This window comes from Marmota flaviventris, chromosome 10, assembly GCF_047511675.1.
Source record: "Marmota flaviventris isolate mMarFla1 chromosome 10, mMarFla1.hap1, whole genome shotgun sequence".
Taxonomy (NCBI): Eukaryota; Metazoa; Chordata; class Mammalia; order Rodentia; family Sciuridae; genus Marmota; species Marmota flaviventris.
This window is the reverse complement of record NC_092507.1, coordinates 94,194,463-94,211,552: the sequence shown is the minus strand read 5'-3', so window position 1 is coordinate 94,211,552 and position 17,090 is coordinate 94,194,463. Positions and strand designations below refer to the sequence as shown.

At 39.0% G+C, this 17,090-nt stretch overlaps 1 protein-coding gene across 1 annotated transcript in view; it reads left to right on the top strand.

Annotated features, from left to right (window-relative positions):
• The window catches only part of Vav3 (vav guanine nucleotide exchange factor 3), a 350,991-nt gene extending 344,013 nt beyond the window's left edge, over positions 1 to 6,978 (top strand). The window contains exons 26-27 of the mRNA XM_027943138.2: positions 3,968 to 4,119; positions 4,738 to 6,978. Of these exons, the coding sequence (XP_027798939.1) occupies positions 3,968 to 4,119; positions 4,738 to 4,779 (194 nt within the window). The 3' untranslated portion in view covers positions 4,780 to 6,978. The remainder of the gene's footprint in view (positions 1 to 3,967; positions 4,120 to 4,737) is intronic.
• Positions 6,979 to 17,090: the final 10,112 nt, after the last annotated feature.

Below are 17,090 nucleotides of genomic sequence, written 5' to 3'. Positions count from 1 at the left end.
GATGGTATATATACCAACACACTTATATGTTTTAAAGTATAGGACATGCAAATGGAATAGAAAAGAATCTTGATACGTCGGGGCAAGTACAAAGTGAACTTGTGAGACCATTCACAAGAAATGTGTGTCATGAATGTGTCCCTGTACATGTGAAAGCTTCAAGATCTGTGATTCTAAAAGCAACTGAACTCTCCCCCAGTTCCCATGGCCAGTCTGTTTGGCAGGGATCTGCTAATCCCTTCAATAGGTTACTGCTATTAGGGATTCTGAGAACCCCTTTTTGACAAGAAACTTAGTTCTTAGAGAATTTTGTGACTCTCAAAGTCAAGCCATTTCCTGAAAAGAGGCAGAAGATTTTATAAACTCATTCCCCAGTTTTTTTTGGCATTTGTTTAGCCCACTTTTACCTCATCTTTGGTTATAGAAAACTTTTTGTAACAGTTTAGATTAGGTCTAGGTACACGTGACAGGAAGACAAAACAATCAGCTTGAAAGGGATAGATAGTTTCTCTTTCCTGTAAAAACCTAGTGGTAGTCAGCCCAGGCAGGAGAGAAGGGCAGGTCATCTCTGTTCCAGGAACTCTTTAGTAACTCAGGTTCTTTCAAGCATGTGCTCTGTTAGCCTGAAAGAGAGGCTTTCCTTTTCATAGACCAAGATGATAGCTTTCACATGCCACATAGCAGAATAGAATATATTACTAAAAAGAAGGGTGCATTTCTGCTGTCTTTAAAGATCCTGGAAGCTACCTTCTAATACTTCTGCATCTATCTCATTGACCAGGAACTTGGCCATACAGATGTACCAAACTGCAGGGAGACTGGGAAATGCAATCTTCTGCTGGGTGAACATAGTTGAACTGAGTAATCTATTATATGGAAGAGGGAAGAATGAATATTGTGAGGAAGCTTATAACCCTTGCCTTCCTTGTCCATGGTAATGGCACCTGGCATTAGCAGTTGTCTGTGGAGGTACCTGCAACAGAAGAGAAGGTGCAGACAGAGTAGGGCAGCATCAGTTAAGAGGATGGACTCTGGGGGTCATACTGCCTGGGTTTGAATCCGGATTTGCTCAGATACAAAGGGAAAATAGTATTAATATCTTTCTCCTAGAGCTATTGTAGTGATTAAATGAAATACTGAATATATTGAGCATGATATCTAAAACTTGATAAACATTTGATAAAGGTTGTTAGCTCTTATTATTAAGAGTGTAAAGTAAAAAGTTTTGAGCATCCAAATGCATAAAACTTTTCTGTACATTTTTTATAATTGGGAGGATATAAGTACTTTATTTGCCAGATATGGTAAAATTCAGGGTGGTTATCATTTCTAATTGCATTTTTCTTCTTTTGAAAATAACCTGAGATGTGCATGCTTGATTGTGAGTTGAGGGTGGTTCCTAATAAATTGGGTGGTTTTCTTAATTTTCAATGGGTTCTGCATATTTCATCAACACTACTGATTCACACTAGTATTGATGTGAAATACATTTTATATCAAGAATTTATGGGATCCCCTTCCTACTGTTGTAACAAAGTGGAAATTGTGCACCACATCAAAATGAGAAGGCTGTCCTTGTGACCAACCTTGTATGGATGAAGTTCAGTGGTGGCAACGTGGAATTGGTTTGCAGTGTTTGCCTGTTAAAGGATAGACCACTCTGAATGGAATTCCTGTGAATCAAAATGTCAAAATGTGAAAGTCTGACTTGTTCTTCATTCAGAAACAGTGAGAGTAGAGCAATGGGTGAAAATGCAGCTTGATATTGCAACTTGGATGTGATAATTATCTTATGATTACAAACAACAAAATAGTTGTGTTGAGTTTTTTTTTAACCAATTCCTAAATATTCTTTTGCTTCTCTCTTTTTCTTTCTTTCTCTAAGCCCCCTCTTTGTTCTGTGGCTTTTCTTTTGTAACTCCTCCAGACTACAGCTTTGTTCCCCCTTCTTCCACTCCTTTCTGGTCAGGTACTGCTTTACTGCTTTTATATGTCTCTCCAGCTTGCTTCTGTTTGCAAATAAAATATTTTGACTTCTGTGTATGGCTTCTCATATAGATACATCTCCTCACAGACAGTCCCTAGAGTTCCATTACCACCATGCACTTTACTCTTCTCTGTCATAAAGTCATTGTTTGTCATGACATTTCACTTCTCTGGTTTTTGCGTGTGTGCTCATGCCATATATTTCAATGAGACATTTTATAATGTGTCTGTGGGTAGTGGTGGGAGAGGGATGGGAACTAGAAGTATAAAGGGAGAGGAAGTATTCTGCAAAACCATTAATATTTTTTTGAGGTCTAGAAACTTTGGGTGAGAAAAGACAGTGCTTATGTATTTCCACAAAGAAAATAAAAAGAACCCAAATCGTAATTTTACTTTCAAATAGAAGTATAAAATTCAGTGCATATTGCTTGAAAGGATGCCTATCAATCCTACATCTCTTAGTTTCTGCCCAGGCATTTTGGCCTTGATTTCTGTCATTAGCTAGAGAGTTTAATGGCTACAACATTATAGCTAAGTAAAATATGTTGTCTTACAGGTTTTTAAAAAAATTAGCCTGTAAGTCCCAATAGAATCATAGAGTTTTGAAATAGAAAGACCTTAAAAGTCATCTAGTACAAACCTTTCATTTTATAGATGAGAAAAATGTGGCCTAGAGGGGTTAAGAGGCCTGTGCAAGGTCACACAGTTAAGTTGATGATTGGGTTTTTCCATCACAGGGGTGTTTTTATGTGCACTGACTCTAAGAGTAGTGCCCCGGCAATGGGACAGTTTTCAGTAAGAAAACCATTAAAATGGTTTGTGTCCTGAACAGTAAAATAAAATGACCCATTTTTACTCCCTTTACAGTTCTGAAATCTACAGCATTGCCGTTCATTTATCTTTTGATCGACACCTGGAGACTAAAAACATTTCTGTCATTACAAAGCCACAAGTAATAGGCCAGAGATCCCTGTCGCTAAGTGGGCACACTCTTCCAGGGCAACACGGGTCATAGCTGTGGCTGCCTGGGGACTGGGAACTGTTAAACACACAGGTGGATGGAGCTTCCCAGTCTTTCTCTTACACTGAAGCTCCTTCACCATTTAAGATTTATAAAGTCCCACCAATCTCAAATGAGTGATTCTCAGAATCACTGAACATATAATTAAAAACAGTTTATGAGCCCAAAGAACAACAGGTGGAGAAGTTGATATAAAACTTGTTATGAAACTCTAGAGACTCCAACCATGCGGAGCTTGAATGGACTTTTCCGTTCAGAGAAAGGAGGGCTCAAAAATATTAAATCAAACAAAAAAAATCTCTGAATACAGGAGTTGAATTCCTGGACAACTTATTTTTGATTAGACATTTTAGTTAAAGGTTTCTTTAAGGCAGTATTTGTGTTCTTTCAATGAAACTTCTTTCACACTCTCACATAAATTATATACAAAACAGTAACTAGGTTTATCCCCAAAGAGTCTTAACATAAAAAGTTTGGTTAGGAGGGCAAATGCTATTTAATTAGAAGTAATGGCATCAATTTGACAAACTTTCATGAGAGTGAAAAATTTAGTTATTTGAGAATTAGTTAAAGTAGATGCTAGACAAAAACCTTAGAGGTTCTAGTTAGAAATAGACAACTGTGCCACCATAGCAGCTTTTTGCAAAAGTTTCTTTTATTTCATTTTTCAGATAGTAACTCAAGATACTAGCTAGTTTTATTTTTTTCCAAAAATTAGTTTTTAAAAATTCAAAGAATGTGAAAGCAGAACAATGATTGAAACTTATGAAAGGCATTCGCCCACAGCTGATTGAATTGAAACAGCCACTGTGCTGTTTCAAGCTCTTGTCTGCCACCACCACTGGCTGTGATGAAGTCACAGCTGTGCTTTTGGTGGCATCAGTCACACTCTTCTGATTGGGTTCTTATGGCTGCTCACCCACCCCATGTCCACTCTGACTCCCATTATTTCTTTTGCAGTACTAAGTCCGAAAGTGCTAGGCATCGCCATCGCTCGGTATGACTTCTGTGCAAGAGATATGCGAGAACTCTCCTTGTTGAAAGGAGATGTGGTGAAGATTTACACAAAGATGAGTGCAAATGGCTGGTGGAGAGGAGAAGTGAACGGCAGGGTGAGTTGTGGCTCTCAAGTGCTTGTGCCCTTGACTGAAGTGGACCAGTGGGAGGCATGATGGGCATCCATCGTGGGGCAGCCTTCATGCCACCCACTGCTGGTTTAGAGACCAGTGTCATGCCTTACTGAAAACGTGTTGCATAAATACCATAGTGACATCAAGAAAGTTCATGGCAGCAAGCTTCTTGTTTGGGGAAGAGCTGAGGAGTATTTTAGTTCTTTTCAGAACCTCAGCCTCAGAGCCTGTGCTTTATGTGGAGTGTCAGATATCGATAAGAGCTGCAGATCCCAATTGGAAAGAATGGGACATGGTACTGTCTTTACACCCAGTTCTACAGCAGAAATAGGAGTCATTATGTACTTGAGACTGTGTTACACTTAATTTACATATTTTTGTGTGTGCTAAGGGATTCTAACTCATTGTTGAAGCTTACTTTATTCCTCTGTTTTTAATCACTCAATCTATTAGGCTTCTAAGAACAGTTAAACCCATTGTCTTTACCTATAGTGGGCATAAAACCCCAGTCTAATTGGGGTATTATGAAAATGAAGGGCTGTTTGTAGAATCCTTTGAAATGCCAGATGCAACATCATGTTGGTTGCTTTTCTTTTTTAGGTGGGCTGGTTTCCATCCACATATGTGGAAGAGGATGAATAAATTCCAATCCAGCACTGGACCCTGGACCAGAATTCTCAGAGAAGGGATAAACAGAAGCCTGCACAGCATTATGAATTAACTGAAGTGTTTAAAAAGCTGAATTTCTGGCTGTTCAATATCCTCCCTCCTTCTCCCCTCCTAAGTCTTAATGCTGGGATTTCTAAAGATGTTTGGTACTGACAGATTAATGGTTTGCCTAGAGCTGTGCAAGAAACAGCCTGCCAGTCTGTCATTGTCAGGAGCCAGGGCAAAGCCAAAAGCTTTTCTTTCTAAAAAGAGTCCTGCAAACATATTGGTTCAGGTTTCTCTTTACTTCATTGGGTCAGACACCATTAAATGCCCACCATTAGTAAATGCCTAATGCATATTAACTTCATTCTCACCTTCCATTCACCAGGGTTTATGATGGCACAAAGAAGCAGAATTTCAATTTTGCTTTTCTCAGCACGAAGAAAAATTAGACTTCTGCCATTTGGGTAGGATCCAGCCTACTGGAAAGGTCCAGAATTACTTGTCTTAAATTGCCCAACAAGTGACTCATTGCCCAGCAAACACTTTTACCCCCAGATGTTACTCATGATAAACATATGAGGCAAATGCTCTGGTTTGCATCATAAGGAATATATTCCAGAAGGGTTTTAATTATTCATTTGATGTCTTGATTATATTTGCAGACGTCTTTGTAAAAAGTGGGGGGAAAGCACATGAAAGAGAGTGTCTTCATATTAAATCTTCACAGCCTTCACGACTTCATAGGGTTATTTTGGTAGTACTTGACTTGATGAAATAATCTTGGCTGGGCATATTATGAATAGTTGCCAATAGTCTGAGTAAGGTGGCATTGTTTACAGAAACAGACCAAGGGCTATAATCTATAGTAAATCATTTCGTAGCAGCAGTATCTATAACATATGCCTTTTTCTTCCCCTCTTGGAAAGACCTGGAACATATCTGCTGATTCCCACATTTTCTTAGAGCAGCACAAACCACTCTAAGACTACTTTCTTTTCTACCATAGCACAAACTACTTTGTTGAGGATTTTGGAAGGAAAGTACACCTGGGTCCTTCATGCATTTCTGGGACAGAAGGAAGCTCACTGAGCTTCTACAGGCTTCCCATCTGCAGGCATTTCTGGACATGTACTGACTGGTGGGAAGATGAGTTTTGAAGTGGATTTATTTTAGCAGGCCTGCACTTCTTTTTTATGTGAGGGGTCTAAATATGTTCTTCCTGGGATGCACAGAGTCCCCAGTTGAGGCAATTAAGACACTAACTTGGCCCTTTCCTGATGAAATACTTCCTCCATAGTAGAAATCACGTTCTGACAAGATTTGGAGAGTGTTTCCTGTTTGGGGGAAAAATTTGTTTTCAAGCAATATAACTTCACAGAGCTGAACTAGGAACGTTGAGTTTTGAAATTTTGGATCCTCTCTGAAATGAAGTAACTATAGCTTGCCTTCTCCCCCAATCCACTAGGTGCCAGAACATGATATTCAGTGGACACATCCCCATCTAGAGACCCTCATGGGCTAGGTCTTCTCATCTAGGATAGACTCAAGACCTTTACCTCAGAATTATGTAAACTGTGATTGTGTTTTAGAAAAATTATCATTTGCTAAAACCAGTTAAGTTTTTGTATATGTGTAAACTATCATGGAAATGTATTTTACAAAATGTTCTGTATAGTGAAGTTACACTGCCAAGGTGCACTCTTGGAGTGGATTTCTTCTCTATAAAGTCTTACCTGTGACTCTTGTCTAGGGAATGTTATGTCTGTTACTGTCAGCCAAATGTTATTATGGAGAGCACAGTGTCACACAAATTGAAATGCTCCTGTGTACAGTGTTGTAGCATGTGTTGTTTATTTCAGTCAGTAGACTCCGCTTTTACAAATGGTGTGTGGTCTTCCTGTTGCATTTCATTGGACTGGGGGTTTCAGAGCAGAGGATATTAAAGCCCCTTTTCATGACATTACTGATTACAACTTTATCTTTGTTTAATACTTTGTATTGGAAACTTTAAATGCTGCAGATTTGTGTAGATTTCTAACACCAAAGACAGAAGTAAGTGTTTTCCATATACTTTGTCTTGCCTGTATGCAGCCCTTGTGTAATATGGTGAATTAGAGTGGTATTTTACTTTGTAATATTTTGTAAATATGTCAATACAATAAATAGTTACTACTTGAATTAAATTGATTTCTTGAGGGTTGGAGACTCTTTCCATTGAATAATGACATTACTCACATATGCCAATTTCATAATTAACATGGGAATACAAGCCCTAATTTTGGTTGGGTTTAGCTCAAGATTGCCACCTAAATTGTGAGTTAACTGAAAGATAAACTCAGTCATTGCCAATAGCATCTATCTATAGTTATGATATGCCACCACTGTTCTGAGGGCTGTCGTTTGGTACACTTACAATGACCTCAGAAGGTATAACCTATAACATCTCCATTTTCATATGAGGAAACAGGTACACAGCTGAGGTCACACAGCTGTTAAATGTCAGAGCTGGGTTTCAACCTGGAGCCCAAATAACCAGTACCCTATCCTGCATGCTTAATACAGCAAGAGAGAGATTAGCTATTTTTTAGCTTACATAGCCACAAGGAAACTATTTGATAATAGTGATTTAAACAATTGAGGATCAGTAGAACTAAGGACTATTACACTATTCCTACCCCTAAAAGAAAACCCCAGACAGATATTTCCTGAAGATACCAGCCTCATAAATTGAGCCCCTTCCCCCTTTTTTTAGTATTTATTTTTTAGTTATAGTTGGACACAATATCTTTTTTTTTTTTAATGTGGTGCTGAAGATCGAACCCAGTGCCTCACGCATGCTAGGCAAGCTCTCTACCTCTTTGCCACAACCCAACCCCCCTCCCCCATCCCCACTTTTGATTCAGTATTTGTAATAGGAAATTATGACAACAGCCAGAGGACTGGGGACCTGCTTCCTGGGCTAAGGCCTGCAGGCTGCCCATCTCAGGAAGGAGGTGGGTACACATTCCTTCTAAGGATCAGAAAGAAAGACCCATTCCATTGTAGTTTCTGCTTGAAATTACCCTCATGCTATCCTCAGAAAATCCCCTCTCTGTTCATTCTGATATGATTTGCCATACAGCCCTTCTTTTATTTGAGGAGCTAATTCCATTGGTGTCTTTATCACTTTCACATATTAACATCTCTGTGACTTCTAGACTTTGGATTGGATCACCATCCACACCACTGCCCATTGTGCTTGGAACAGTCCCTCTCTACTTGTCCATTAACACGGGAGCACAGTCTTTGCAACATTCCTGTGTTTTGTCTTCCATCCAGTAGTTCCTGTGTGCTGGTAGCTAGTTTTTAGGTGACCTTCTTTGTTCCACTTACTTTGACAGCTATAGAGAGATGATTAAAGAAAGCACAATCCCAGAAGTCAGACTCACTATCCGGATTCAGATCCCACCTCTGCCAGGCAAGACCTCAGCAGTCAATATTGTCATCACACTGACTTCATAGCCTGGTGAAACACTCACCACTCACCGGAGATAAGCACGTGTCAAGTGGATCTGGTCCTCATTATCATTGTCACTGTCAGATGGATTTGCTGACAATTTGGGCAGTTGCCATCCTTTTGAATTCCTTAAACATAATCAGGTTTATTTATTAGATTAAGGTGAAAAACTGCAGATTCTAAATTAGCCTTTCTAGGAAAGGAATTAATACCATTTGGTGTCATAGGAAAAGGGGGAGTTTTAGCCTCAGTCAGACCTGGATTCAAACCCTAACTCTACTGTTGACTTTTCTGAGCATCAGTTTTCTTTCTCTAATATAAGAATAGTTATAAGTGTTATAATTATAATATAATAGTTATAAGTGAGCCTGGCACAGAGTAGGCCCTCAAGAAAAGTTGTTCTCCTCCTTTATGAACTATAAAATATGTACTGAGGTCCCAAATTATGTTCTTACACTTTTGATTTTGAATATATTTGAGAGATTATGTATTATTTTTTACCCATGGTTTGATTTTTCAGCAAATTATAGGTAGAGTAATAAGTATACATTCAGGAAGATTAATATGCAAACCCATAAACAATCTCAGAAGTGAATTTAACAGCTCCACATGGTCTTAACCAGGAAAATGGAATTTTTACCCAGCCCCAAATCATTTAGACTTAGTCCATTAGCCACTTCATTTTTCACTGAAACATGTTTTCTGGGATTGGTTGGACTCTGATTAGAAATGTTATGCACCTGCCTGGTCTGGCAGACTTTGGAAGGCACCTAATTCTAAGTAACAAATAAGTCTCGGGATGGAGGTCAGAAAGGGATCCTGTACCTCATTAGGTGCCATTGCTTAGACCAGATTGGGGAAAATAGTGACAGAAAAACAAAATAAAACTTCTTGTGAAGCACACTAGATTCTGGCTGTGCCAGAAAGTTCCAGAATTTCTGGGCACAGTGGAACTACCAATAATGACCCAGGCACAGGGCCAGATAGTGAGAGGTCTCAGTGCCAAAACAAACTACGTAGAAAAGTCACTTCGCATCTTTTCCTTGGAGCCCTGGGTAAGATAGAAGGTGAAATCCAGAATCGCTGAGCGTCCAACTCATGACCTGGCTTGCCCAAGGTCACACAGATACGAAATACTGGCAAAGATTCAAACCCAGGTGTCCTGGCTCCATGACAACTAAATGCTTTTTATGTTTCTCTGTGATACATCTGATCATCAAGTTATTTCTACAACTTCTAAAGCTTTTTCCTGGGAATCATTCTGGGGAGCTTCTGGATCCTGAGAGATGTGGTGAGGTCATAGTCCTTTACACTGCAGCTGTCAGCAAGACTTGAAATGTGTCAGCAGACCTAATTAATGACTCAGGAGCCTGATCAAGGAATGCTCCTTGATTTTCTAGTGATCTGAATGACCCTTTCCCAGAAAGGGAAAGTTATTTTTTATTTGTTTTCTCCCAGCAGTAATTTTTGGTCTATCTCCTTTTCTCACTTACATATTTTTGTTTATACTGGCATGTGCCAGACAGTATGCTAGGCATTTGTTGTGTATGATCTCATTTATCTTATGTAATCCTTCTGAAAATCCACCCGAGATTGATATCATTTTGGTTTTTAGTCATAAAATCTCTAGTCCTAGTTAAGTAACTCTTCCATACCGGGGCTGGTTTTTAAGGCTTTTTGACTTGTTTTACTCTTCTACTTGATCTGCCTCTTTGTCTAAGATGCGGTACAGACTGATGGTTAAGGGTTCAGCCCTAGAACCAACCTATCTGGCTTTACCACTTAGTAGCTGTCCAACCTTGGGAGAATTAATTACATTGCCAGTTCCTTTGCTCTTCTGAAGTTCAAATGGGGAGATTTGAGAGCACTTTACTTCAGAGGATTTTCATGAAGCTTAAATGAGAAAATATGTGTAAAATTTTTCAGAAAATTGTCAGCAAACAAAAGAGTTTTATAAATTACATTTTGGCCACTGTTGTAAATTTATACACAAAAATAAATTTTACAAATTTACAAAGTTAACTCAGATGTCAGGGGGCAAATCCCTTTGTATATTAGCCTGTGAAAGAAATGTCTGTAGTTAACTTTTCACATTAGTAACACTTTAAAAATTATGCACAAGTGATGCATCTTCCAGAGCATGATGTATCAGTTATCTACTGCTACATAACAAATTACTCCAAAACTCTGTGACTGAGGACAACAAACATTTATTATTGCACAGTTTCTGTGGGTCAGGGCTCATGGAAAGATGCTCTGGGTAATTTCAGCTCTGAGTCTCCCGTGAGACTTCAATCAGGGTGACAGTTATCTCAAGGCTCACTGGCGTTTAGAATCTGCTCTGCAGTTCATGCATGTGAACCTCTCCACACGGCCACCTCACCACATGGCAGCTGGCTTTTCCCAAAATAAGTATTCAAGAGTGAAAGAGCAAGAACAGTCAGGATGAAAGCCTATCTTTCTATAACTTTCTCAGAAGTATCCATCATTTCTGCTCTGTTCTATTCCTTGAGTTCCTAAATTCAGCCATTTTCAAGGGAAAGAAGGTACAAAAACCATGAGATAGGGATTGTTTGGGGGCCATCCCAGTGGATGCCTGCCTCAATTGGGTAAATTGAAAGATCACTGAAACCAAATATATGGCCTATTGGAAGGGCATGGGATTCATTGGAGAAATTTAGCTGAATCTAAAATTCAGTTCTTTATAGAAAATAATCTCCTGTTGATTTCTTAAATCTATATTTACTGAACGCCTACTCAATGCCAACCTCTATAGGGGATACAAGGATGAATAAGAGAGTGGTGTCTCTCCAGGGGAGCTCATTTCTCATTTAGGAAATGTGTCTCTTGAGGCTCAAAGTGTTGGGAGAGAGAGTGGGAAGTGTGGAGGGGAGGAGCAACTTGCCTGATTTGTGAGAAATGGGCTCAATCTCAATAGTCACACAGAGAAAAATGAAAACATCAGCCAGACATGCCTTGGAAGTAGCTGTTGAAAATTTACATCTCTGGGTTCCATAAGTATATGGCAAAACATTTATTCATTCATTCAACAAACATGTGTTGAGCTCCTTCTGTGAACTCTGCAGTGCCAGGCTTTAAGGATACAACCTGATATAATTCCTACACCTGAGGAACTCCTCTGCTTGCAGAGGATGATAATAGAGAGATGATGTGTCAGGCTAGGTGCTGATCAGTGTTATTCATGGAGAAAAGCAAAACAAGTGAGGAGAGTAGTATTTTACATAAGGCAATCAAGGAAGTTGCTGCAACGTGCATGGCCCTTAATTCAGGTTCCAGACAGGATGATGAGGAGATGAAGAAAAGACAGACATGCAAATAGAGAAAAAGCTGGGGCCCAGTGTTTCTCCATCCCCTGATGAGGGATGGACAACCCAGAACCATCTCAGCATGTCTATCATATAGTTTTAACATTAAAAGGGTTACTGTGAGAAAATTTCTTCAAAACAAGCAGAACCAAGGTGATAGATGTGAGCAGCCCAACTGTGATTATCAGCTTGGGCCCATAGCTTTCTATCCTTGGGTAGGTGGTGTTTGAACTTCAAGGTCAAGAACTGAGAGCTCTGTAGCTGGCACAGAACCTCCTATTAAACAGGGCATCACCATAGCAACTGGGCAATCTTTAATCAGCACATTTCCACTGAAAGGTCCCAGGAGAGGCATCACCTCTGTTGCAGGACAGCTCAAGCAACTTAATTCAGTCACCGTTTCCAACAGGAAGGTCTCATGAAGAAATTATTTTTGAGTTGAAACCTAATTTCAGTTAGAAAGGAAAAATATGTGGAAACAATATGTAAGTATCAGAGTGCATAATGTTTGGAAAACATGAGCCCAGGGCAGCTGGGGAGAGTGAGAAGTAGAGAAAGCACTAAAAATGCTGGGGCATTAGAAATGGATAGGCCTATCAAGGGAGGATGATGTGAGCCACTGATGGGTTTACATAGGAAGAAATGTGATCTCATTTACATGCAAAAGGCTTTCAGAGGTTGCTGTGCACAGGATAGGGCTGGACCTGTGCAATTGACACTGCTATCTTTCCATAATGGCTCCTATGTTGCCAGGGCTGCCAGAACAAAGGCCCACAACCTGAGTGGTAAAAACAGCAGGAACTATTGTCTGACAACTCTGGAGTCTGCAGGTCCAAGGACAAGTCGCCAGCAAGGCCATACTCTGTCTTAGGCCACTAGAGAAGGATCTGTTCCCAAGCTGGTTTTTAGCTTCTGTCATTTCTTGGGTTGTGGCAGCACAGATCTAACTTTTACACAGTATTCCCCCTGTGTGTGTGTCACATTCAAATTTCCCCCTCTATCAGAACACAAGTTATACTGAGTTGGGAACTCCTGCTACTGCAGTATGAGCTTATCTTAACTAAGTGTTAGATGTTGCATCACATTTTGAGATAGCAGAGGTTAGGGCTTCAATACAAAAATTTGTTGGGAAGAGAAGACACAGTTTAGTTCATGACAACTTTTCCTCCTTATGTTCTCAGATTAATCTATCAGAGAACTTCCTAAAAAATACAAATGCTTCAGCAGAGATTAACAGGGACAGGATGTAGCATGGGAAGAGGAAAGTGAGCTAAAGAGAAAGTTCACCTATCAACAGAATATTTCCAGTGTCTGTTTGCCCTGCTCAGCCCCAAAGCATGTAAACCAAGGTCATGCTTTGGTAGAAATTCAAGTAGGTGCTGGTTGAGAAATGCACCTCCACCCATGTATTTGTGCATTTCTCTGGAAGCCCCAGGTAAATTATTCTTTTCTTAGCCTGTGTGTCAGGATCACGCATCTTCTAAACAGGAGAGGAACACTCCTAGGTACTTTTGTGTGGTGAGCTCATTAGGAACAAGCAACCTATTTAAATGAATTAATGAAAAAGCCCTGAATTCTGTGCAAATTAGGCCTGCATAATATGAGGAAGGGACAAAAAGTGTACTGTAGTTTTGCAGAGAGGTGGAAAATGCCCTCAGCATTTATTACACTTAATGATGAGATAATGTTGCTGAGTGGTTTGAAGGAGAAAATTTACATGAATAATATGTGATGCAATGAATCTAAATTAGCATAGAAAAAAACTGTTTTCTTTACCTTTATTCAGCCTATCTGATCTACTCATTACTTCATTTATTTTGCATTTTTTTCTGTCTCAGTTTTAGGGTCCTACCAGAAATATGACATTGAGTAGATGTCCAAGAGAAGGATACTGGAAAGGGAAGGGGGTGGATAAACACTAAATTAGAAACCCTGAATGATACTTTGGCTGCTGTGCCTTAAGTTCAACTGTTGAACAGAAATACCCAGAAGAAAATCTGATGTACCCTCTTGGGACTTCTCACCAGAGCCCAAAATATAATGAAAATCACATAGGAAACCAAATGAACTTTTGTAATCACATGGTAAGTTATTTTTAAAACAATTAGCAGTTTCAAAGTTCTTAAGATGTTAAAAGTACACATATTTTTTCAAGGCAATCTGTAATATAACTAATGAAGAATGCAAACAGTACAGGAATGAAGAAATGACAAATTGGGTTCTAGTCTTTGCTTTTCCACTAATAAGCTGAGAGGCTCTGGGTAGAACCCCAACCTTGCTGAGGCTGTTTCTTCATCGAGAAAGAAACTATCAAGATTAATCATCCCTGTGCTTACTTCCAGTTCTAAAATTCTATCATTCTGCATCAACACATTCAATACATATTTGGTCATGATACATGCACATGGAATTAAATTTGTAAATAGGACCAAGAATTGAGGTTCAAACAAAATTGGGTGCATAACTTTGAAGATCAGAAGCCTTGAATAATTCACTTTTTAATATCTCAATTTCCTCCACCTTACTCCATCCAAGTCCCACCTAATCAAGAGTCCCTAGTTGGTACCTCTGTTCCCTTCCTGGCCCCTTTCTCACCTTTGATTGTGTTATTTCACTGCTTTTCCAGAATTATTTGACTGTTCTTGTTTACTTAATGTGTTTATTTAGCACTGTGTACATGCACTGGTGCTGGAGATATGTGTTCTTATAGAGTCTATATTGGCAGGAACAAGGAGATAGGCAACAAATAAAGACACATGATATGATATCAGGAAGTGATTAATAAAATGAAAAAAATCAAATCAGAGGAAGGAGATAGTGTGAGGAGATGCTGCTTTAGCCATGGTGGTCATGGAAGACCTCTTTGGCAGGAGATGAGTGAGAGAGCTTATCTTAGATCAGATCATCTTGGACCTGGTGGGCTGGAAAGGCCATCGGTCCACTTGTAGAAGAATGAGATTAGATCTTTATCTCTCATCCTTCACAAAACCCAACTCAAAATGTATTGAAGACCTAGGAGTTGGACAAGGAACTATGTAACCCCTAGGAGAAAATGGAAGGTCAACATTCCAACATACAGTCACAGGCAACAACTTCTTCAATAGGACCCTAAAGCTCAGGAAATAATACCAAGAATTAATAAATAGGAAGGCATAAAATTTAAAAGCTTCTGAACAGTAAAACAAAAAATGTAAAGAGAGAACCTACAGAATGGGAGAGAATCTTTGCCAGTTACTCTTCTAATAGAGGGCTCATATCCAGAAAATATTTTAAAAACTAAAAAAACTTACCATTGACAAAATAAATAATTCAATTAATAAATGAAAAAAATTAACTAAACAGACACTTCTCAAAAAAAGGAAATACAAATGGTTAACAAATATATAAAAACAATGCTCAATGCCTTTAGTTATTGGAGAAATTAAAATCAAAACTACATGAGATTTCATCTCACTCCAGTTAGAATGACAGTCATCAAGAATACAAACAACCCAGTGGCTCAGGAGGCTGAGACAGGAGGATCAGGAGTTTAAAGCCTCAGCAACTTAGCAAGACACTGTCTCAAAATAAACTGGGGATGTGGCTCATTGATTAAGTGCTGCTGGGCTTAATGTCTGGTACCAAAAAAAAAAAAAAAACCCACAAAAGAATAAAAACAATAATAAGTGCTGGTGGGGATAAGGAGTAAAAGGAACACTTTTACACTCTTGGTAGGATTTTAAATTAGTAAAACTGCTATAGAAATCAGTATGGACATTTCTCAAAAGACTAGGAATAGAACCACCATATGAACCAGTTATACCCCTCTTTGGTATTTATCCTAAAGAATTAAAGTCAGCATATTATAGCAATGCACGCATACCCATGTTCATAGCAGCACAATTCACAATAGCCAAACTACCAAGCCAGGCTAGATATCCACTGCATAGAGAAAATGTGATATATATATATATATATATATATATATATATATATATATAGAGAGAGAGAGAGAGAGAGAGAGAGAGAGAGAGATTGCAGTTTTATTCAGCCACAAAGAAGAATGAAATTATGCCAAATGGCAAGAAAATGGATAGAACTTGAGAACATTATGATATCCACTGCATAGAGAAAATGTGATATATATATATATATATATATATATAGAGAGAGAGAGAGAGAGAGAGAGAGAGATTGCAGTTTTATTCAGCCACAAAGAAGAATGAAATTATGCCAAATGGCAAGAAAATGGATAGAACTTGAGAACATTATGTTGTATAAAATAAGCCAAACTCAGAAAGTCAAGGGTAATATATTTTTTCTCATCTGTGGAAGCTTGGGAGGAAAAAGAAAAAAAAAAAAACAAAGATAGAGAGGTGGGATATCAGGAAAATCAAAGGGAGACCAGTACAGTAGAGAAAAGGAACCAGGAAAAGGAAGGTGGGGAAGGTAAAGAGAAATATTGGGGAATGACATTGGTCAAATTTCATTGTTCTATTGTGTGCATGTAGGAATAGGTAACAATGAACCTCACCATTATGCATAATTGTAATGCACCAATAAAAATATGGGAAGGGCTGGGATTGTAGCTCAGTGGTAGAGCACTCGCCTAGCATGCTCAGGGCACTTGGTTTGATCCTCAGCACAACATAAAAAAAAATTAAAAATAAAGTTATAAGAAAAATATGGGAAAAAAGAAAGAACATCAGGCTTTATTTTTTTGAAAAGACAATGAAGAATCTTGACCAGAAAAGAAACATGATCGGATTAGTTTGGTCAAAGAATCATTGTGGTTTCTGGTGGAAGTTTTACTAAAGGGAGAAAAGAGTGGAAGCAAGTGAAACCATGAAGATGCTTGTGTGTGACTCAGGTGAGATGCACTAGGATGCTATCAGAGAACTTTTGAGAACTCTTGGGAATTCAGATATATTTTGAAGTCACGCTGACCTGATAAAAGAGAAACTATTGAGGGTGAAATCAACATTTTTGGTTTATGCCTCTGTGTTCATATATACATGGTTAAGGGTGAGCAGCTGATTTGGGAAAGAAGGCAAGAAATAAGTTGTTTAGTTCTAGATACATTAAACTTAAGATTTCTGTTAGACATGAAGTACAGGTGTCAGGTGGACATTGGGTCTGAGTCTGGAGTTGAAGGAGAGATAGGGGAAGGAGAAGAGCATTTAGCAAAAAGTAGCATATTTGAATCCATGGGACTAAATGAGGTCATCTTAGCAAATGAGTGCAGGAGGAGAAACATGCCAAGGACTGGGCCCTGGGGCATTCTACTGTTTAGAGTTTGGGTGGAGAATATTCCAGCAAAGGTGCCGCAGTCTGGCTGGGCACAAATCACGAGCCACTGAAGCAGGAACAAACTTTATTTTTAAACTGCAGGAAAACACTTCACACAGCTCCCGGGGAATCCTCCCAAACGCCACGAGGCTTGTCCAGGAACCCCCAGCCGGAAATCTCTCTCCCGGAAATCCCTCCTCCTGCACTTC